Source organism: Pleuronectes platessa, chromosome 12, assembly GCF_947347685.1.
Source record: "Pleuronectes platessa chromosome 12, fPlePla1.1, whole genome shotgun sequence".
In the NCBI taxonomy this organism is placed as follows: Eukaryota; Metazoa; Chordata; class Actinopteri; order Pleuronectiformes; family Pleuronectidae; genus Pleuronectes; species Pleuronectes platessa.
Genome location: NC_070637.1, coordinates 3,855,637 through 3,880,015, shown reverse-complemented (window position 1 = coordinate 3,880,015; position 24,379 = coordinate 3,855,637). Strand labels below are relative to the sequence as shown.

At 40.6% G+C, this 24,379-nt stretch overlaps 1 protein-coding gene across 1 annotated transcript; it reads right to left on the bottom strand.

The window, feature by feature from the left end:
• Window positions 1–2,536: 2,536 nt before the first annotated feature.
• On the bottom strand, window positions 2,537–24,047 carry LOC128453801 (coiled-coil domain-containing protein 85C-like). Its single transcript, XM_053436893.1, has 4 exons — window positions 23,814–24,047; window positions 21,309–22,389; window positions 8,152–8,209; window positions 2,537–2,651 (listed from the first exon to the last, which is right to left on the bottom strand). Exons 1-4 carry the CDS (start codon window positions 24,045–24,047, stop codon window positions 2,537–2,539), a joined length of 1,488 nt encoding a protein of 495 aa, XP_053292868.1.
• Between the last annotated feature and the right edge of the window lie 332 nt (window positions 24,048–24,379).

Here is a 24,379-nt window from a genome sequence, read left to right as displayed (position 1 = left end):
AAAACTAAGCAGATATACTACTCTTGACTTTTAAAAACAATCTATATATTTATTATAGTTCCTTTCTTGTTTTGTCACCAAATCTAGAAACAGGGTGAAGAGGTTATACAGTACAGTTTAAGGATATGTATATTTGTATATGTCTGTATGTGTACATTATTTTGAGCCACTGTGTGGATGGATAGAGTAAAATGGTCACATTTTCTACACAACCAAGCATCCAGTTGTATTAGGACACATGTCTTGATCATTTCATCTGGTGGTGAATCTAATTTCAAAGAAAAGGTCAACATTCTGATTAGGATAACATTCCAGTCGTAATCCTGCAATAATGGGAGGATTGAAATACATTTTTGACATAAACCTCAAGTTCTGCTTTCATAAGTTTGCAAGTCATTCCTTGTTAAATATTGACCTTGGATTCAGTACATTTGTGCTTCAGTATGTGGGAGCCTCTATTCAGAAGTCCACATGGAAACAGCGCTTTTGTTCAGAATCTACATACGCTTCTCTTGCTTAGAAACCAATGAATGTGCACAAATATTCAACCAGTGGTTTAAAAGAAGGTAGGGCTGAATGATGGCTATATTTTTTTAGAGCTGATTAGGAATTGTATCAGTTGAATCAGATTTGGCTGCTAAATGTGAATACAAATTTCCATCTGATTAATGCTGTTATTGAACTGCCAGATTTTTTAAAAGGTTTTGGTGAGATGTTTAGAATCAAAGCAATGTTCATGGAACATGTTAAAGAAGTCAAGTTAACTCTACAGGCTATTAAAAGATCGGAACTGTGTAACAATTTTTTTTGTTGATACTAGATAGCAAATCAGAGACACTGTATTACGTTTCTCTCTCGGACTTTGGATCTGGTTCAAAAGTACACAGCTGCCTGTATCTAGAGCAGGATGACTTGATGAGGTGGTCTACCTTAGAGAGCAGAACGAAAGCAGAGCGCTCACTCGGCAGCTACTTCTGGGGACAGACAAGCACACTGCACAATCACCGACCATGTCCTATTATTTTATTTTGACACCCTGATTGAAGAAAGTGTATGTTCCAAGTCAAACAAGCCACAATTTATATTATAACTTAAACATTAAGTCAGCAAAACTTTTTGTGGTAAATTTCTCGGCTCAACATAAAAAATACAATTTCAGCTAAACTGAAAATGAATGTAATGTTAAGCCCATCATATCATTGATCCAAGCTTATGGTATCACATTACCAGCTCTGAACCCAAGACTATTAAGCAGCTATTCTTGCTTTAATGATTGTCAAGAAACTGGATCATTTGTTGTCACTATCAAAACTGTGAGATAAGACTTGACAAATATTTATTCTCAATTGGCCAATATACTGCAGGGATCAGTTAATGCAAGACAACTCTTATCATACCCTTGTGGTAATAATGTGGGCAATGTACTGTTTTCCTTTAGAAAACTAATAATGTTTTTTAAATTCTAATCTTTCAGTGACTTCGACAACAATGGATCAACAATACTTTTTCTAATGATGCTTTGTGCAACAGTATCTTTTAATCTCAAAAGATATTGTAACAATTGCATGTAGATATTTCCCTCTAATCATTGTGAACTAAATGAATGTTCACTCTCCGTTGCAGATATTATCAGTCTTTAACATTATGACATGTTAAAGACACATGAAAATACTATTTGATTGATGACTTTTCATTTTGGGACCTGAAGCATAATATCTTGATAAACTGAAAATAGTGTTAGTGTCTTAAACTTCTATAGAAAGACATGTGGTCCATGACTAGATGCGTGGTAGTGTAGAAAATGACAAGCACACACACACACACACACAGACACAAGAACCAAATGACCAAACGCTGACATAACACTGTCGGTGTAGGAACAGAACTTGACACAAAAGCTAAAGAAGGAGTCAAAGTTTAGCAAACCTTTTTTGTGTCCCTTCACAATAATATACGTATCCTTACCTGTTCTTTATCGACCATGGGTACATTTCTATTTAATTAATAACTACAAGGGAAAAAGTAAAGTACCGTACACAACAAGCAATATGCCTAGAGGAACTCGTTGACTTCTCTATAAGCCTACTTTCTTCAAACAGGAGGTACATGCTAGCCCTGGTGGTAACAGCATTGTCAAATTTCATTTTTTTCTTTTATTACTTTAGCAGTTGAAATTCCCAAAAATAAAAAAATAACCTAAATATAAACAAACGGTTCTTTACAGGATAATAGTTTAACACAAAGCTGGGGCTTATTTAGTTCTGGTAGAGTTAATTGTTGAAATCTAGAACAGTAAGTTAGATTTTGTTTAGGGTTTTAAATTAAACCCTTGAAATAGAATACAAAGCCCAAACTCTTATAATTTAGTGGTGCAGCTCTGGTATTATAATTAAATACATGCTGCATTTTGTACTGCTTCCCTGAGTAAATTAGTCAAGCTAAGCCATGAGGAGCAGACGGTTACATATGTAACCCTCATTCTCAGATTGAAGAAATCTTTCTACTAGACATATTCCAAACTCCTCCACCCCTACACTCAGCTCAGAACGCTGCGGTCCTCAAACACAGGTTTGCTCTCCATCCCAAACACCAAACTACGAACCTTTGGCGACAGAGCCCTTTGTGTCGCAGCCCTCACTTTCTGGAACTCTCTTCCCGCCGAAACCCGCAAAAAACTCAAACACCATCTTTTCTCTTTTTGACCCCACTTACGCATGTAAAGTGTCCTTGGGTCTCTGGAAAGGCGCTATACAAGTTACGATAATTGAACGGGCAGCTAACATGGATACTTTTTAGGGCCCATCCCCTATGTTGGTAACACACTTATATTGAGTGATATTCAAACCACACGTACCTTGATTAAAACCAATCTCAAAATCGTTTTTAGCTGAGACATTGTCGCTACACTCAGAGAACCAGGATAACACATTTCACCTTTCGCTATCAATTATGTTGACCTTACACATTCCAAAAGTAATATAAGAAAACCAATTAGAACCTAAATTTCAAGCTGGATTTAAATTACATCATCACCAGAATGCTGACCCATGTGTGCAGATAAATAAACTATTTACATATATACTCTACATAAATGGTGAATGTGCCAGATGCCACCAAGGTTTGGCTGGTCCCACCAGGCGCTAAGGCCAGATTATGTGGGTAGAAGGCCATGGAAGGTCAGGTCACTATACAAATCTAAGATAGGGGAAAACCTTGCCAAGCTAACTCTGACCCATGCGTACGAACATTTTTGAAACGGGAAAATTACGATGCAGACGTGAGGTGGTGAACTGAAGCCAAATTATTGACCTACTTCATCACTAACATTAAAACCAACAGTCCTATTTGTGCTTTTGTGACACCCATATACATAAATGTATGTAAATATATATGGGTGTCAAATTAAATATGAAACAATTTACAACAAATTACGTTCAGATAGCATTAAACAGCAGAGTCATTATAGTTTTTAATAATATCTTCTAACACTGTGCGTGTATCATCAAGTGTGTAAAATCGCTGAAGTAAACTTGACTTCACTTTCAAACTTCTATTTCCAAATAATTTCCCATAGTGGAGGTTAAGATCCACTGATGTTTGAAGTAATCAGTCCGATTGCTCTCTCTCTCTCTCTCTATATATATATATATATAAATACTGTGGTGACACTCATGCGTAATGCTGCGTGATGGATACATGCGAATGGAAGGATGAGGAGAAACTGGGGTTCAGGATCACAAAGATTATTTTTTTCCCCATGACGATGACTCATCAGCTGACAGGGACTATGATTTATAAAGTGGCTGGGGTCTCTGCAGAGTGCAAACCACAGATTAGGGAAAACCCATGTCTAGGATAATCAGCCCACTCATGGGTGAGGCCCAAAGCTTAAGGCCCTGGGGAAAATAATGAAAAACAGTCCCCTGAGCCTGGTGCAGGAGGTCCTACCAAACAGGGAGCTCCCCTGAGGCAACATGAAGTTAACAAAATACAGATAATCTGGGGCTATTTGAGGCCACCATGTAGAGGCTTATGAGAATTTTCACTTTGTCAATGTTGATCTCTGCAGTCAGACCCCTCTTGCACAGTGAGTTTCACTACATTGATTGAGTTCTACGAAGCCATTTGGCCTACAAATGGAACATCCAGTCACCTAATGCAACAGCAATGAGCAGGTGTGTCCAAAGCGCTGATGTTGTTTAGACATACTGTTCACAGCCCTGTTTGATCATTCCCAATATCTCACAGGCAGCCATTTCTAGAATCATCATGACCATCTTCTCATGGTATACCATAGCCCATACAGGAGTGGTCTTCAAAAAAAAGAACATTTTGCAGTACACAGTACTGTGTGTGTTTGAGTGAGTGAGAGAGATACATGCAGAGGCAATATTCAGCCCTCCGAGATCCAACATGCTGACAAAGAAGGCGAAAAGGCGACCATGTTTCCTGAATTACCCACAACTTAACATATCACATCCTGGGTACTAGCTCATATTCCATTAAGGGACTAGAGCTGTGGGTGTTAGACATCGCAAAACTATTTACCAAAAAGTGTCAAGATACACACACATTTGACTGTTTTAACTCATGGAAAACAAGGGATCAGAGAAGCATTGCACACATGGTCCTCATATTACCTTGTGCGGCCAATCGCTGACCATCGCAGGTGATGTGACTTAAAGAGTATCCACATCAGCTGTAATGACGGGGGTAGTCTCTGTACACATGAAGTAGAGCATGTAGAGTGGAGAGGTAGTTTTAATACAACTGAGAAATGGTTTACCATAAAACAAGATGACAAGATGAAAGGTGTCGTTTTTCTCTGACGTGTTGGAGGTGTGCTGGTGTCACAAAAATACACGCAGGCCTTGTCACCTGCATTTCATCATGTACATCTCTCTCTTCTATTGTTTTATCCATGAGCTGTGGATATATAGAAATAGCAAATGTGCAAATGTTTTGTTGTATAGGCAAGAATAAAAAATTATGACTGCTGTTCATAAATTAGATGCACTTATCAAATGGTTGGAAAATTTAAAAACATTTCAAAATGCATTTCACCACTGTGATGGGAGTAAATTGCTAAATGTTTTAGAATGTGTAGTACTGTAGTAGTTTGAATACAAGTTTCATGTGCTGTGAGGAATTATTTCTACCATTTGAGACGTACTGATTTCCAGTTTTTCATTTTTTAACCTTGATATAACATGGTTTCAATAATCTAGCTAATTGTGTGTTTTAACTGTGTTCCCAGATCTCAGCAATTACAGGTTATAATAATTTATCTTTCATTCTTTCTTGAAGTAAAAATTACTCTGTAAATACTCTTTTGTGCTTCAGTTCTAAATACACAATTACTTTTTTTAAGTAGATGATATAGTTAGCTACATGTTGTTGAGTTTAAAATACTCACTGGCACTGTGATTGTGTAGGGTGGAGGCTGTAACCTCCAATGTTAACAGGAGAAATACACGGCATGTTTCTTCTTTGATCCAAAGGTCTGTCTTTCCAAAGAGGTAGGACTATTTTGTTGGCAACACAAATAAATCTCATCTTTCTTTTTTACCTTTCTTCTCTTTGCGAGGGATGAGCCTCTGCTCATTCCATACAATGACATTCAGTCTGGTGGTCCACAGGAAATGCATAGCAGCAGCAGACAGGGCAGAGAGAGTGTTCAAGTGTTTCCTGTGTTTTTCCACTTTGTCATCTTGTTACATTGGCTCCCTTGCCCTTCATTGCCTAATTTTGAATTCCATGTCATATATCCATCTTGTTATGTATCGATCTGCTCTCCCCTCCATCCAATAACTCAATTATAACTTGTTTTCTCCCTCGCGAGGGAGGAGGGCAGGGGGGGTTGTCACAGCAGAATCTGATGACGAGGCATATCATGGTCAGGAGGCATCAAGGCTGAAAGACATGAGGGAAACATTGCAATTACTGCATGTGGCTATATGTATCTGTGTGTATTTACTATACGTATCTGTGTGTGTGTGAGTGTGGAGCCTGTAGTCAGCAGAATACAGGGATGACTCATCTCCAGGTAAGGATTGAAACTGATTTATTCACCCAGTAAGAACCACTTTATCATTAAATATTAACCCGACCCGCCCAACCCCCTATGTTAGATAGTTGATGCCTGAATGAAAAACCAAACATGCAAATAAAGTGAAAAACAATCCACTTTGTTATAAATAATGGATTTGTGTATGCATCTCTTTTCGTAGTTAAATAAAAATGTAAAATTACACGTATTTTGATATTTGTAATTCTAAATGGAAATTGCAATCGTTCTTTACTCTGATTTGAATTCTTCATTCCACATTCAAATCAAAAGCTGTATTGCATTTCAGTGTTCCAGCAGAGGTTATTATAACCTGCCCAACTGAAATGCAAACAACTGGCAGAGAAAGAGAACTTTTACTCCAGCTAAAGCTGAAACATCAGTTCTTTAAAAGGTATCCAACTTTATAGAAAACATACACACAACAGAAATTAAGTTAGGAAAGAAAAAAAAAATCCTGTTCACATCTTTTTGAAGAGGAATGGAGTTAATGATTTGCCAAAAAGTGAAATTAGGTGAGGGCATTTATTCAACGTCCATTCCATTCCATCCATTCATTTTCTATACCAATTGAGGGTCACAGGAGGAGCTGTAGAGAGTCGGTCTACACCCTCTGTCACAAGGCCACCATGAAGAGACAAACAACAATTTGCACTTTTCTCTTTCAGAATGTGATCTTGTGAAAGCTGCATGTTGGGCACACAAACTCCTCCAAAGATTTGCCTACTTGATTTGTCCTTTGACCTTCTTTTTTTCATCACTGCGAACGTGTTATTAAAATGAAATGGTCAATAGTGACAGTCATTATGGTTTGAATCAGAAACTTCACTGAAAGTCCTGAAAATATTATGTTATCATATATTTGCTGTGAGCTGGTCAGTGTTCACCTTTGCTAGAAATTAAGACATCGAGGATATTGTTTTACTGTTTTAATGTTGGCTTACCAGCAAAACAAAGTGACTTAATGCTAAAATACACCAGGGATAAGTCTGCTCTGATTGCTTGACCACATGCTGAAGGTCAAGATACGATGATGCCAACATCATCTGCAAAGAGCAGGTAATCAATTCTGAGGTTCCCAATCCGTAAACTTCCCTCACCCTGACTGCACCTTCATATTGATATTCATGGATATCAGAAAAAAAAAAAGGTGGATTGAGTAAACATGCTTGAGTACAAAATTCATTGTTTACATGTTTGACTTTGTGCCGCACAGCTCTTAGCTCTTTGTGGACAAAGCTCTGTCTCTGGTTACACACCTTGATGGTCTTGAGTGGCCCAAGTACCCCATACCTCTGTCGTACCACCCACCGACTCATCTACGGAAGAGGAGTTGGATGGGTTCAACTCCTCATAGTGCTTTTTCCATCACCCACCATTGTCAGCTGTCAGCTGTTGCTGAGCCAAGCCCTGCTTTCCCTTCCTGAGACATCTAACAATTCATCAGACTTCTATGACGATGGACCACCAGTTAGGTCTTAGATTACCGCCCTTACCTGAAGGTGAACTTGGAAAATATGTAATGAATTCAAAATTACTTCACAACACAAATATACTCTACCCATGGTCCTAGTCCCAGAGCTGTGATTGGAAATCTAATTGTTTTTGGCAACATCAATTCCTCTGAAAAAGTGAAACAGTTTGACCTCATTTTGGAATCTAATGATAGTACTTTGAATTCAGTATTGGCAGGTCTCTTTTTTCCTGTACTATTTTGTTTTTGTGAATTGGCTTTAATTAGGTTTCGGTGATGGCTAGGTTTAGGGTTAGGCATTCAGCTGTAATGTTAAGCTTGGCATAAGGGGCTAGGGAATGCATTATGTCAATTATCGCTCCTCACTAATGTGGTAAGACGAGGATTTGTGTGTTTGTGTGTGTAGATGTCCCTCTATGGTTCTTTGACAAATGTTGGGTTTGACATTTTAATATTTTGTCCAGTCCTCAAACTTCAGAGGACCATTATTTAGGACTTCAGGTTATAGTAAGGTTAGGGTTAGGCATTTATTTGCAATGGTTAAAGATCAGTTCACAGAAAAAGGAAATGCACTCATTATCATATGTATGTGGGTATGTGTGAGACTCACCTGTCCCAAAGTTTTACACTCCTACAGGAGTTGGTGCAGCAGCCAGCAGATATCAGAGCTGCAAAGAAATCAACAGAAATAACCAATGAACTAATGGCAGCACTCAAAGTAAAATGTGTGGGTGCACCGTAGTCTAAGCAATGTTGCAGCTAACACATTTAAAGTGACAAGTGTATTTCTTGACGGTTAGCTGTTCTAGCCACTGGCAACACTTCCTCTTACCCATCATCTTCTAGTTTCTTGTCTTTTTGTGACATAGATACAAGATGGCAGTCTGTCTGAATCTGTCATGGCTGCTAAACCTCTTTTAGAAATGCATGTATATTCAGGTAAGGATGCAACACACTTACAGCATGATGCTGTGACAGTAGAGTGGGAACTTAGCCGGCCACTACAATTATTTTCACTGTCTACCAGACACATAACTACACAAAGGCAGTGGAATTTAAATAACTGGTGGATGCTGATTTATTGATAGAAAACGATCTTTAGGTAATTGTCAGTTCTGCTCTGACTTCTAAAAATCACACAAACATGAAGAGGAAAGTAGTTTTGATTTGTACAATAATGTTAAAGATGCTCCATGATGTACTCAAGCTCCTACATGGATAAACCTGAATACCCACAATGGGGCATTTCTTCACAATATGTGTTGTACCCATCAGGTTGGCATGAGTGAAAATGTTGGATCATTGCAACTTTCAGAGGTTGTTGACAGGTTTGGCTTTTGCAGCACTAACTAAATAATATCATAGAATATAAATTATCATGTTACAATATGATATAAATGTATGTAACTTTATCTTAAAAATGTTTGTGACTGTATTTATACAGTACTTTTCTAAGAGAGATACATTTATTGTCCCACACACTAGTCTTGATGACCACTCAAACACAGTTCAGTTTTTGCCACACACACATTCATAGAATGAATCTATGTGCAGCACCCAAGGACACTTCGGCATGTGGAATGGGGAAGACTGGGATTGAACCGCCGACCTTCTGGTTAGAGGATGGCATATGTTGGAGAATGGATGATTCGAGGTGCCATGTATAAATGAACATTAAGGGGTATACACTATGCTCTGTGCTGTACAGTTACCTTTCACATAATATTATTGTAGTGTCGTAGTGCCAGTGTGCGTGTCTTGCACAGAGATTCTCCAGATAACAGGAATGATGTGTCACTCCTTCTGCCTTATGTCACAGTTACTTCTGACCAGACACAGAGTGGCAGGGGGCATCAGCGAAAACAGGACACTGCAGAGAACATGCTCTGCTGCAAATAGCTGGGGATACGTACTGAAGCACACCACTGACGGTGGTCATTTGTTGCAAATGAACAACTCTGCATATATTCTAAATATAGAGTAAATTCTGACAGTTTGCTGGATCAACCTGTGCTAGTCCACTGCACTCTCTGCTTTAGTTTCTCATACACTCATGCACTCTCACTGCCCTCGTTCCTTGCTGACCTGTTATTGCATCTGGTTGTGTTTCAGAGGTCCAGGCTGTCAGAGAGAGGCGAGGACAGGCCTCTGGGCTGGTTCACAGCTGTAAGCTCTGTCTCGCTTCAATGCACCTCACTGTGTGTGTCACAGAGTGATGGACGAAAGAAGAAAAGGATGTGTCAGAAAGGAGGAAAAGACGAATGGTCTGTGTGTTTTGTGAACGTGTGTATACATGTATGTAAATGTTTTCCAGCATTTGATTCTGCAATTTCATTTTGTTTTTGTTTTTGTAAAAAGATGGAATCTAGAGAGCAGAAACTGAGGAACCCTTTGAACAGACGAGAGCTGGTCTTCTGTCTGCCATCAAAGAGCGCACACACACAATATGTGGTTGAGGGACAGAGTGGCAGCTTTTCTGAATTTAAATTAATCCTAATTTCTTTTAAACAACCATAACCACCCACACACACATACACAAGGTGACTATGACACATTTATTTGAACTGGTGACACTTCAAGCAGGCTTTTAGCCAACACCTGGACACGTGTTTTGTTACGAGCGCCTCTACAAAGGGATTTTAAATAAATGTCTGTGCGTGTGTCCGTGCAAATGTGGCATGTGTACTTGTGTCTGATGGTCACTGTTCTACAAAGTGAGATCCATGAATATGTAAAATGTTCCTGTGTTGTCATAATAGGGGGAAAGGGCTTCAAAGCTGAGTGAAGCTGAATTGCCAGGGAAGCAGCTGTTGGCCTAGTTATCAGGCCTGTCCTTAACACAGGACCTCTGATCACACACACACACACACACACATCCTTTATACATGCACATGTCCACACAAGCTGTCAACTTCAGCTGGACTGTGCCAGAGACCTCCCCTGACCTCCCTGACCATCACCATTGTCACGTGTATGTGTGCAAGTGTTATTATGCATATATGCATGTGTGCTCGCATTTGTTCATCTGGACCCATGTGTGCGTGTGTGTGTTGGGGGGCGGTTCACAGATTTTGCACTTATGTAACAATTCACTCGTTCTCTCACACAGCAACATTTAATGTGGGACTACAGAGGATAAATTATCCAATTTCAGCCAATTAAGACAAAGTACATTAAATTCACTCTTTTATCTATTATGGTTAGTATTGTGAATCGAATCCATCCACAGGACACGACTAACCAAATGTGACATGCATAATAGAAAAGCAAATAATAATCAGTTAACTAAATCTGGATGACTTGTTACCTTATGTGATTTCTGGCTAATGAAGTCCTTGGATTTACACTTGGCTTGTGGTAGGTTTTTATTTCAAATTAGGGGCTAGTTAGAGATTTTGCTAATTTACTAATTCACTCTGCTTCTGAGGGTGAAATTATTAGGGTTTATACCACTCCCATGTTAGAGTGTCAACTAGTCCATTGAGCTGGAGTCAATTCTCATAGAAAAAAGCCTCGGAACCAGAGGACAGAGATTTACTCTTTACACAGTTAAGAAACACTGTATACCTAAAACAACTCTAAAACACACCAATTTACTCATGTAGCCTGTCTTGCTATTATAATCCCAAAATATGAAAATGACAGTTTGTGGTTTTCAAGGGAGCTAAGTACTATAATTGTAGACTGGATGTGATGAGCTTAGTTTGGCATAAAGACAATAAGCAGGGATAAATAAAATATCTCCCAACATCTTTAAAGCCCGCTGATTTAAGTAATCTACCTCCCCTGTTTATTGCATATTTCTAAAATAAAATCATAATGAACTATTTTATTTTTTAGAGGGATGCATAGTATATGTGCTGTAATTATTTATTGGCTAACAACAGCCCGCTGTAGTTACTGTGTGCAGCTTCCTGGAGTCTTGCTATCACAGTGAGCTTGCCAGATTGAGTGCCATTGTTGTTGGCAACCTTTGCTATAGCCAGAGACACCACAGAGGCACTGGGCAGATGGATCAACTGTTGTTCCCCAAAATCTTGAAATATTTATTTAATAATGAGGTGGCAAGGTATGAACGCTCATCATACATTACTGTTAATAACAGTGAAAACCTTACCTGACTCAGTATGTCACACAACTCTTGGTGCAGGCCATGCTTATCTCTCGCCTCAACTACTGCACTGTCCTTCTTGTGAGCCTCCCTTCATGCACAGTGAAATTCTGGCACATCTGGTCTTCAATCAGCCCAAAAGGGCACTTGTCGCTCTGCTGCTCATCGACCTCCAGAGGCTACCCATGGCTGCCAGAATCAACTTCAAGTCACTAAAGCTTACAGCAGCTTCTGGGTCGGCACCAATCAACATGAAGGGCCATTCTTCCAGGGAACATTGTCTGGCACTGGCATCCCTACACACAAGGTAGTTACAGTCTAGACTGTTCTTGTTTTTGGCTTCCAGATATAAGAACAACCTGCCACATGTTGTCAGTGTTGGGGTGCCCCTCTATCATCAAGAACCTCTTGAAAAGTCATCTTATCCTAGAGTACTTCCTGTCCTAATACCTCTATTACCCTAACATGCCCAACTTGCAGTTATTTTAGTGCACTCCTAAAACTGATTACACACACAGTGTCTTATTGAACATATTTAGCACCGAGTACTTTCTTCAGTTGGATTTATGGTTATCAGGTTAATATTATATTCTCCTCTGACACTGTGTGCTGCTGGATGGGCATGACCTTCAGTTCCTGCTCCTCCCTGCTATCAGGCCATGCACCTGTTTCTCCGTCATCTGTCACCTGCCTCAGAATTTAAACTCTAGTCTGACCACCATTTCGTTGACAGAACATTGTTTTACCTCTCTTGCCAGCCTTTTTATGGATCTTTTTGTACCTACCCAGTTCAGTCAGTCATGCTCAGCCAGCTCCCTCAGCCAGACTGTCTCCTGGGTTACCTCTGTGCAAGCTCTCTGAGCTGCTTCCCTGAATTTCCCTCACTCACATTCAGTACTTTTGGGTTGATGTCAATAAGTTATCACATAAATAAATATGTATATACAGTTTGTTTGAAATAAAGCTATATTGCACTCTACTTCCTTGTTTGGTGTATCTGCACATTCAGTCCCTTGTCAGTCTGAATCCTGACAACTTCAAGTTCTCCTGCTGTATTGGCGCTTTAGTGCTCTCCCACAGTTGCAAGTCATAAGATAGGAGTGTCTGCTGAATTAGTAAAATGCTCTGCCAACGGTAATAGTATGATAAAGCTGCCACGTTTAAGCTTTTACATCTTAGTTCATGGAAGTGTGTGTTTTGTGTTTGGTTTGGGGGTTTGACTATTAGAGAATAAAAGCTGGACACTGGAAATCTACCCCACGATTTGGAGCTGAGAAAATTTATAAATTTAATTTAAATATTTTGTTACTTTCAGTGCTTCAGTCCGACTATTCCATTTAAAACACATTAGTTCTAAGCAGTGAAGAGCCTTCACTCTGTTTGTCATCCTTGGAACAAACAGATAATTTTATTCCTAATGTTCTAGTTCAAATCATACAGCAATAACCACATTTTACCATGAAGTAGCCATGAACAGACTCTGATAAACACACACACGCACACACAGACAAACACACATGCATACACACAAACCTTGGCTTAAGAGAGACAACATGAAATACTAGCAGGTTGAATTGGTTCAGACCAAATCACAGTGCTACTTAAACCTTTACACAAAGTAGCTGACACATGCATAATGGTATATTTTATGCAGCGGTTTGAGAAAGTGCACGGTATTGCAGACTGGACTCCACAGAGGATACTGTACATCAACCCCTCTCTCTCTCGCTCTTATTAATTCTTCTTGGTCACAACCTGCGCTTGACAAGCTGCTTTCCTTTACTACTGTATTTCATTCATACAAACACACACATGAATAGCAAATCTCAAGCAGGAAACTGCAGCATCATTACTTGTGCAGCCTGGAGAATACACCCACGTAGTAAATTCATTACATAGCACAAAGCAACTGCCTCTGCAGGGTGTTCACGACGACAAATAACACTACTTACAATGAAATATATAATGCACAAAGAACGATACCAGGTAGTCTCCTCCAAAGCAACTACATGCTTTGCTCACACTAGACAGACTCAAACACATTAGAATTTCATATCAGTTATGGTGGTTTCCAGCACACAAGAGATATGAAAGGAAATGAAGAAGCTGACAGATAAACAAGAGAAAAAAGGAATAATAATGGACACGTGACTCAGTAGGGACGAGGCAAAAATCGATTCTGAAATGGACCTAAGAACGATACAATCTAAATTTGACAGAACTTTTCTATTTTAACGGGCGCAGCTAGTGGTTTAGAGATCCATGAAATATAAAGATCAGTTGCATGTGCTGTAGATCATCCCACATGATGCCACTTAGCTTATCGAATCGGTCAATTTGGATTAGCATTGTGGACGATGAGAAGGGAGTCAAAGGAAAGTAAGAAAATGTATGTTATATGGTGTGTTCACATGTTCATTCTTCCACTGGGCAGTTCGAAAACAACATGCTCTGAGACTGTGGAGATTGTTCAAAGCAGCAATGTGAAATGGCCCTAAAATATTTCAGCCCCGATTTGAAAATACATATGCACCACATTTCAAGAATCAATAAAAAAGTCATGGGTATATCATTTAAAAAAGCAACTAATGCATCGTGATAAAAACACTGGATGTCCAAAACCAGCAAAGATTTAGTCTGGAGAAAGAAGAGTGAGGGACAGACATTCGTGTTTTAATGAAAGACACAGCAACCTTCAGCTTGCCACAAAGCTGTTTTGACATATATTTTCAAACACACACACTTACATCTGCCTGTTGATATGTGTCACATTAATTCTTTAGTCGTCCCCCAGTCTGCCTTAAATCAGATCAATCCAAGTGTTTCGGTTGTGGAGTTGGATCGACATATCCGGTCTCTGTTGCTGTAATAATATGGACGCCCACACTTACAGCACCATAGTGATACAACCCTAAGCCAAATCAGAATTCCAGTTTTCTATCAAACTCTCACACAAATATGACAGTTGTCACTAGCTAGGGAAACAGACTGCAGGGACTTAACTGGCATTCAGGGTCATGACTGTCCCTTCCAACCACTCCCCCAGGGAATCCAGAACGGGATAAGAGCCAGTGAACTCCCTCAGTTATGCCTTGTTGGACCTTAATCCAAACATACGACTTTGGGATGCCAGAAGGAACGCCCACATGGTAGACATGTCAATTTAACTTCAACACATGACAGACACACGATATAAAGTGCACTGGGAAGATCAAATTGTCCAGACTGAAAATGAAAAGCAATGGTTTAAGCATGGTGTCCACATCTTCCAATCGAGATTTATAAGCCCTTCTAGGTCGAATTCTGTTTGAAACCGTTTGAGTTGATGGGGATGAGCTGAATGCCCCGTTAAATAATTTACAGTCTAGTGATTGTGTCCTTTAAACTGAGACAAAAAAGACTCCCTTCCCTTTTGAGGAGCCTTTATGAGATGATTTTATGATGTATTCAGGGTAACAATCTAGACATCAGAGGATCCAGTCCATGAATGAGACTTCATTGCTTTAGCTAAAGCCACCAACTGCAACATTCAAAAATAGCCTCTCATCTTTAGTCTCTGCTTTGTGTGTGCCATCAGGAATTGCTGCATGAGAAGCACAATCTCCTATTCCTGGTGTATACTTCACTTCTTTTTTTTTAGAGGTTAAGATGGGGTCTGGAGTTTTGAAAACCCAGCCAGTTTTGAAATCGGGATGTATCACGATCACAACTTGGTCTGATGTTAATAAGTAAAAGTAGAAGGCAAAACAGGTCTAGATACAGGAGTACATCTTTTCACCCCTTACACACAACATGAGCACATTTTGACCATTCTTTTTAAGCTTGGCTCTGAGTAAAAATAAGGTGTGTGTGGCTCAGACCACAAGTGGTAACCACCGGCATTAATCCTTAGGACATCCAACACGGCTGTACTTTTAATGATGAATCAGCTGCTATTGATCTCCTGGTCAACAGTTATAACAATCTATGTTGGGTAACACCAGATATATTTGACCCCCTGAGATCAATTTGCAAATCCTCTGTTAATCACTGCTCCAGGATCAATGGTACGTCACTCGATTAAAAAGAGTGTGCTCAGAAGCAGAACGTAATATAGAGGATCTTTTAACATATTTTAATGCCTGAGTCACGGATGCTCGAGCATCTTATTATACTCATTTGATTATCTGAATTCAGTCAACCACAACCAACAAATGTTCTAGTCAAATATTCAATAAATCCTTTGGTAAGTATGTTTCATCACAGCTCTAGAGAATCTGTGGAGCTGAGCTTTTTAGTGATGTGCTTTTTCGTCAAGAATAACAAAATCCAACTATACCCTTTTGTTCCCTACAGCTGGCTATTAATTACTTATTTTAAGGTTTATGTGGTTCTTCCCATTTACAGTAGGTTATAAGAGTAAAGCCAGCATCCAACATTAAAATTTAGTGGGCATCAGGAGCATTGTTTATTTGACCTTTTCTGTATTTCATGATGACGTTGTACCGTTGCAACCTTCCTGTCTGTATGATCAAGTGATGTGTTTTTTGATGACCCATTGTGAGGCAGAGTGATATGTAAGAGTAAAGTGTTTTCTGGTGATCAATTGTCTGTGATGCACCTATTTAGTGTAACATTGCAATTCCTTTAAGCTCAGTTTAGTGTTCTACTTATATTTGCAATACCTTATTAAATTGTATTGTCTATTATTTGAGGAATCACAGCTCTACGGCCTGTATCACTCATCAGTGCAGTGGGAGTGAATGTAGGTAACAGGCCCAGACTTGACATTGATTGGTCAAAGGTATGCTGGAATGTTTGTTTCCTGATGAAAGGTGTTTCATGTATATTTTAGGTCATTTCAGGGCTGAGCTGTCTGATACAAATGTTCACTCCGGCACAGCCCTACAACTTCCTTGAGATCTGTCGGCGCTGAATACGACTGAAGTCAGGAGCGGCACAGACATCTTTCTCAGTGACACTGTTTCAAAGAAACCACATTTCTTGCAGGACCAAGACAGGTTGAGTCACAGAGGACAGCTACACAGTTATGTCACCTCGATACACTAGACTGGTGTCTCTCAATGTTTTTTGCTTTGCTGTCTGGATCCAGAGTCTCTTGCTACAACTGAACCTATGGTTTCTGTTGGGATATAACTGGAATTTCCCCTTAAGTTTTTTTTGTGGACACATAAATAGACAAACATCCACCTAAGTTAATTTAAATACAAGTAATTAGAAAGTGAGACAGTTAATTTAATTTGAAAAACTATGAGGGGAATGACATGCACATTTAAGTTTTAGAGACAAAAGCCAGCTGTTGATGGCCCACCCATTTGCAAATACAGCCATTCATATGATGATGGATTCATTATGGCTGATGGCAGTACTAGATCATTTCGAGGTAAAATCTCCACATTTGATTCTCACAATCATGAAAACATGTTTGGGTAAGTTTTTTCTGAACAGAGGATGGCACAGACAGTTGTTTGGATGAGTGAGTGATTTTACCACTGTCAACTCTGCACAGGCACAGCACATCTTATCACTTATTATCATAGTTACAACTTCTGTTATATAGTGTGTTTGAAAAGTGTATGATTGCACTTCTTTTCATCCACATTTATCCATTGATATGTTTGGGTTTGAAGACGGCATGTTCACTGTAAAAGGCTTCATTGTCTCTTCTTGTCTTATAACCCACTCTGACTTCCCACACTGACAAATGGATTTAATAAGAAATTCAAAACTTGATTCAGATTTCATGAATTACAAATGAAACCCAGCCTAATATAGTAACCTGATGTAACTTATGATCATCTGTACTTGTAATTGTGTTTAAAAAATGAAAATGAATGGCTCCTATTAACATGACTTGGTCTTGAGTTGGAACTTCACAGTCACAGCAGCCTATTTGTGATTTGCAAAACAAGGACTTTGTCCCACCTCTGGAAAGCACAAATATAAATCGGTCTTAGTGAATTTGCATTCAAGAAACAGCCTGTCTAGTGCAGTAAAACCATCGTGTACAAATGTTTGTGTTAATAGCGCTACTGTCTCTATCATGATCTGGAAACTGGTGATGGTATCATGCTACGTGACATTATAAGTGTCAGATCGGCTTGAGTAGTTTAAATGGTCAAATGTGTTTAGTTTATTTAAGTGACAGCCCCAAAGCTGCAGGTATTCAGACGAATTTGGTTTATGTTTATTAATAGCAGCAGCAATGTAATGCATTATGTGCTCCCTTGACAGAAACTAGATGACTGTCTCTATCCGTGTGTGTGTGTGTGTGTGTGTACTTTGTGCTTGCCATTTAGATACTTTCTGCCTATGCACGATAATGTGAGCTCCGGCTATCTGAGCTCCACAAAAACTGCTGTTATTTCACTTACACTGACACACACACACACACACACACACACACACACACACACACACACACACACACACACACACACACACACACACACACACACACATGCATGAAGGCCATCTGTTGCAGTCAACCCATATCTGACCCTTAATGCACAAAAGAAAGCACTGTACACACACCAACCTTACAATCTATACACACAAACGCATTTGGGATTGGTTCCGATTGGTTACGTTGGCTACAAACCACAGGCAACAAACATGTGAATTTAACTTAAACTCTGGATGAAACTGTTTGGTTACTTTTGATGATGCCTGCATGTATAATCTGGGTAAACTGGCGAACTGTGATCATGGTAACACAAATTGCATGACAAGGTACGGACAGCTCAGGGCTTAGGGTGGGTTCAGACATTAAAAATCATTGCCTGTCCGGTTCAAGCAGAAATATGCGGACTGAGTCGCACTCTAATGTGTCAGTACATCCTGTTATCAGTATAAGGTGTGGTTGGAATAATAAAACATATATGTACATGCTATATATATATATATATATATCATAACATATATTTCCAGGGACAACCTTTTATTGAATTAATGAAGCACTTTATGAACCAAGCTGTACGGAGGGGGTCCGATTAGATGCTAAATTCACAAAGTGCAGGACTGTGGCACCACAGAATGTGGCTATCAGACACACTTCTGTCTGTGGTCATTTTAGACAAATGAAGACGACTATTTGACAATTTAAACAAAATTACATTTAAATCAATATTTATTTATTTTATTGACTTGGGTGTGTGAACCCAAAGTGTGTTTTGACTCTCATTTTGATCACACACATCCCTTGGGGCCGTACTTTACTCAGCATCTAAACTCCTGCAGAGGAGATTCCCTGAGATGAAGGTTATAGCTGCATTTGATGTACTCAACCCAGGAGCTCTAGAGTGGGAGGAAGCATATGTATTGGAAATTTAAAACTGCTTGCCAGAATATTAATCACCATGCTCAAGGAAAGGGCCAGTGTCTGTTTGATTAAATTCCTCAGTATGAGTTGTTGGATGAAAGATCTCGCCTTTATTAAAAATCATATTAATATTTGTGCTTTATCCTACAAGGACAAGTCACAGTTGGAGGGGATGACGGAGCTGGCATCTGTCTATCCAAATCTGGCTCGTCTCCCTGCCATTGCATTGACTAGTGTTTGGAAAGAGACTTCTCTGCCATGAACAAACAGCTCAACGGCTCAAACAGGCTGCTATATGCAGGTATGCACTACACACGGTACATCTTTGCTGGACAATTCTTGTTGGCAGCTGCTGTGTGTATGTGATTATTCTTTATTAGACCAAGACAGGCCTCAGGCGGGCTGCACGGAGAAAAGCTTGACAGCTAGTGTGCAGAGTTTAGTGATCAAACATGTCCTCTGTGCCAGAAAAAGGGGCCCAACTCATTAGCTCATATCCTCACCTTTTTCAGCACAGATCGGAAATGCAACTTGGAAGCAGAATCTCAGTGCTTTCTATCATCTTCCACTACTTTTTTGCTATAGCAGGGAGCACAATTAAATTCAATGGTCCAAGAGGGAATCACTTTGTTGAATTTAATGTTAGTTAAAATATTGTATGTTCAAAAGCCAAGCAGCAAATGTATCGTCCCCTGTACTGCGCCATTTCGAAGCACAACACGTGTACACTGCCGTCAGAAAGCAGCCTTGTATGGCGGCACGTGGAATAAATGACTGAACATTTTAGAGGAGTTGAGCAGCTATCAAATGTGAGCTAATTATAATGAGTGGGCAGCTTTGAGACGTCTCTCTCTTGGTCTATCTCGCAAACACACAGACACACACACACGCACACACACAATAAAATCTCTTTATCCATCAATATTGTCTCTGTATTCCATTTCCCAAAGGTGTGTGTGTGGTGCCCCTGAACACCTCTAGTGTACCTATGTAACCCATACACCCTTGACAGTTGCATCACCCACACTCCACTACTGACAAACACAGTCGAATATATATCTCCCTCAGACTCTCAACACTATTACCACTGCCAGTGAATTCACATGAGCTGTGTGTTTGTTTGTGCTTTTGTCTGGGTTCCATTTGGGAGCGCTTGACACTTTGTGTGGGTGAATTTGACCTTGTCTTTCCCATAAGTCTTATGTCTGAGCCAAAGAGACAGTATATGAACCCATAGTTTGAGGCTGTGTGGACATTTGTAATGTGATCTTAGCAAATAGCTGAATGCTGAGAGAAGAAGCCATTTTGAATAGTTTGGAGGACAGGACTAGATGCAGAGTAGTCTAAAAAACAGAGGTAGTTGAAGTAGATAAGCTTATAGAAACTACAGCTGAATGTCTTTATAGCAAATTATTTACAGGCCACAGGGACCTCTGGTTTCTAAAACAGTAAGGGCTCCTCCACACTAACCTTCTACATTGTTTGCACTGGTGCGCCCAACGTTTTCATTAAGAACTTTTCACTGCGCCTTTTGACACCTCAATAATACACCTATTAAACATTTTCTTGAAAGGTTTCCATATATATTGGTTATTTCTTAACTAGGCCTGGGTATCGCCACTGATTTCCCAAATCGATTAGATTTCAGATTCGATTCAGTTAAGGATATTTCATTGAGCAATACCAATTTTTTCTGGATATTACAGAAATTCTCAGAGAACTAAAGCTGTTAATTGAACTGAAGAAATCCTCTAATTGGTGCATTATTAAAAGGTATTAGGTAAGTCAGAATAAAACATTTGATGGACGATATTTTGTCCCAGAAATTATTGCTATAACTAATATTAATTCAACCACTGGTATAATGATAATGTAAGACCATAATCTTACAAAGAGCAATTAAATGTATTCTAAAGAATATTTAGTCTGACATTTGAAATAAAATTTAAATTTTTTAAATGTCCTAATACCTTAAACATTATTAAACATTTAGTAAGTAAAAATGTTGAATTTTAGACTTGACATCCAGGTGGACAGGCTGTTGTTGCCCCTTTTCTGTACTCTGATGTTTTAAATAACAAACACTGACAACACACTTGTCACCTGCTCACAAAAGTGCTGTTAAAAAAGCATGGCTTCACCTTATTTTTATGGGCTACACACAGAGCGGTACAGCTACGCTAACAGTGCTAGTTATGCAAAAAATTCGCTGTTATGAAGAGTACGAGCTTCACATTCAACATGTCAAACCAATATGTCACTTTATGTCAATTTAATCTGTGATTATGAATAAAATATGAGTTAAAATACAAGATAAAAGTTACCCTGTGCCTACCGTTGTACAGACTCTGGTGGTGAGGGGCCATCTCCTCCCCCACTGCCCTCCTCTGACCACCGTCCCTTCTAGGGGAGTCACTGTTATACCTCCCCTTGCTCTGCTCCAACCCGGGGCTGTGCTGACAGTGGTAGTGGTGCCGTGTAGACTCCGGACTCCCTACAACCACCCGCCCTTTCCGCAGGTGCTCAGGCGTCCCCATTGCTGGCTGCTTGGCCTCAGGACTCCCACGGCTTGCCCCCCCTATGTTAACCTGCCGATGTCTCTGACTCAGCTCTGGGCTGGACTTGGCTGAACCTTTCTCACAGCCTGCTGATGCCTGCCCTGACAGTAGCAGTTGTTTCTGGGCATATAGGTCAGAGCCGTAGGTTTTGAGGTGGGAGTCAACTGGTACCCTTGTGGGGGACTTGCTGTGTTTCTCCGGGCTATGTCCCCAAAGCAGGTTAGGGTCCAGGTTAGTGAGGGACCCTCCACGTGGTCGGCAGGACTGGGGGAAGGTGTGGTACTCTGAGGTGGAGCTGTTCCTCCTGCCTGTTGATTCACACACACCTCCTGGTTTGTTGGGTTGCTTTGAGGAAACACATCTCGGCCCAGATCCGGGGCTGGCAGTAGAGCCCGGAGTAGGGGATTTGTGGTGGGGGTTGTCTGGGCTATTTGTGCTTCCCGCACTTGAGGTGCTGCTCCCATCACCAACGTCTCGCAAGAGGCCAGCCGCTGGGACACCTCCACCCAGCTGAGACAAGCTGCTCTGACTGTCGATAGAGCTCCTGCAGCCGGCGCCAACATGCCCACCTGCACCACCACCTCCTGCCTCTGCCACAGCCGCAGCTCTCTCCTCCTCCAGCATGAGGCACACCTCTTTGAACTCCTGGTTCTCCCAAATGATCTCCACCTGCCGAAGCTCCAGCTCTTTCAGCTTCTGCAGGTAAATAGCCACCTCCTTCTTCATCAGTCCGGCACTGTAGCGGCCCAGACGCTGCCACTCACGCAACACCCGCTTCCCCTTCTGCCGGTCGTCATCCAGGAAGCAGCACAGGTCTCGCAGCTCCTGGTTGTCCTCCTGCAGTTTCTGGTTCACGTCCTGGTTTAGACAGGACACACACACACACACACACACACACACACACACACACACACACACACACATACGCACACACAAACGCACACACAGCAGAGTGACAGATTACATACACGTGCCTATTTCTTGTATTAGATAAAAAATTCCGTCATTTGCATGAGTGTAGGTGTGTGTGTCTTGTAGAGATAAAATTATTAGTCAATTGAGAAAGATTCAAATATTTATCAAGCAAAAGTAACTTTTAATTCATATAAAATAAATAATGTATCTATGAAAATGTATTACTGTCAGTATCTTCTAAGTTAATTGTTTAAAAAAAAAACACCATTGCAATTTCTCAAGAGTGGAAGGTGACATTTATAAAGTCTTGTTTTATGTAACAAACAAATAAATATGTTTACAGTTTTCTACAACTAAAAAACGAATCAGATCCTCACAGTGAATAAGCTGGAACCAGCACATTTTGCAAAGTTTGCTAATAAACTATTTATTAAAAGTAATTGATGAGCATGGTCAGCAACAATACTCAGACTGTGGCATTTAAACCATCATTGATTAATATGAAGGTCCCAACGTTTGTTAATAAACCATTCTCCACATCATCACACCAGCAGCAGCAGTCTGGACTGTTGACACAAGGCAGGTGGACTCCATGGATTCATGATGTGGACTCCAGTTTGTGACTTTACATCTGCAGCTTCAGCAGAAATCCACAGTCATCAGACCAGGCTAGATTTTCAGTCTTTAACTGTCCAGTGTTGGTGAGTCTGTGTCACTGCAGCCTCACATTTCTGTTCCTGGCTAACAGGAGTGGAACCTAACGTGGTCTCTGATGTTGTAGATCATCCACCTCAAGGTTGATGTTCATTCTGATGCTTCTCTGTTCTCCACAGTTGTACAGAGTGACTATCTGAGTTACTATAGTCTTTCTGTCAGTTTGACCATTGTCCTCTGACCTGTATCATCAACACTCAACTGCTGATGACTGGATTTTTTTTTTTTTTCTCAACATTTAGAGGAAAAATTGTGAGACTGAAAATCTCAGGAGATCAGAAGCTTGAGACTCAAACTAGCAATCGAGTCAGAGTCACTGAGATCACATCCTGATGCCACAGGATTGGCTGATAGGATAATGTCGTAAATAAGTTGGTGTGCAGGTGTTGTGTTTAGAGCATAATGTAAAGTTAGAAAATAATATTGCTTAAACTTAATTATTAAGTATTCTGTGTGTATCCAGCGGCTTTGATGATTTGTAATTCCTGACCACTTAGACCGGACCCAATACTGTGAATGTGGCAACATGACATCATGCTTCGTGTCTCAGGTACAGATCTACGTCATCATGATACTCACTCTATCCTCAATATATGAACCTGGTTCAACCTGGCTCCCCGGGGTCCCCCCTCCCACCCACCCACCCATCTCACCTTCAAACTCCGTATCTCGTTCAGATGCTGCTGGAGCCTCCGGTTCACCTCCCGCATCAGATTGCCGTGCTCCACAATGACGCCCCTCTTCTCCGCCTCTGCCCGCCGCAGCCGCCACACCAGCTCGTCTTTGCTCCACTTCAGCAGCTCCTCATCGTGTATTTTGGAGACGTCCTCCTCCGCGCTCTCGGCGCTCTTGGACAGCTGCGGCTGCAGCTGTGCGCCTTTCTCCATCCTTTACAACTCCAGTGGAGATTGACAGGAGGAGGAAAAAGTACAGTGTCTGTGGAAATTCAGTGAACAAACCCCCAACCAAACCTCAAATTACGCACGGGGTCAACTCTGATCCAACGGCCACTCGGGTTCTCCCTCCACCCCAACCCGCCCTTTTTATGTCTGTGGAATTACACCGCTTTCATTTTGGCTCTGCCTCTCTCCAACGCCCATGATGCAGCTCCGATATCCACCCGGTCTCTGCTGCTAGATCCCCGCAGATGGAGCATCAGTTTGCAGACGGCTCTGTTCTCCACTTGAGTCCAGCGCCGGCATGCCGGCCGGTTTGCGCA

Bases quoted from the DNA above. Each gene is read 5' to 3' on its own strand.
- LOC128453801 (XM_053436893.1), bottom strand. From the start codon at position 24,047: ATGGAGAAAGGCGCACAGCTGCAGCCGCAGCTGTCCAAGAGCGCCGAG. The intron at 8,210-21,308 runs GTAGGCACAGGG...ATTTCTTTGCAG, and splicing joins CCACCAGAGTCTGTACAACG to CTCTGATATCTGCTGGCTGC. The intron at 2,652-8,151 runs GTGAGTCTCACA...TTCGGCGGGAAG, and splicing joins AGTGTAAAACTTTGGGACAG to AGAGTTCCAGAAAGTGAGGG.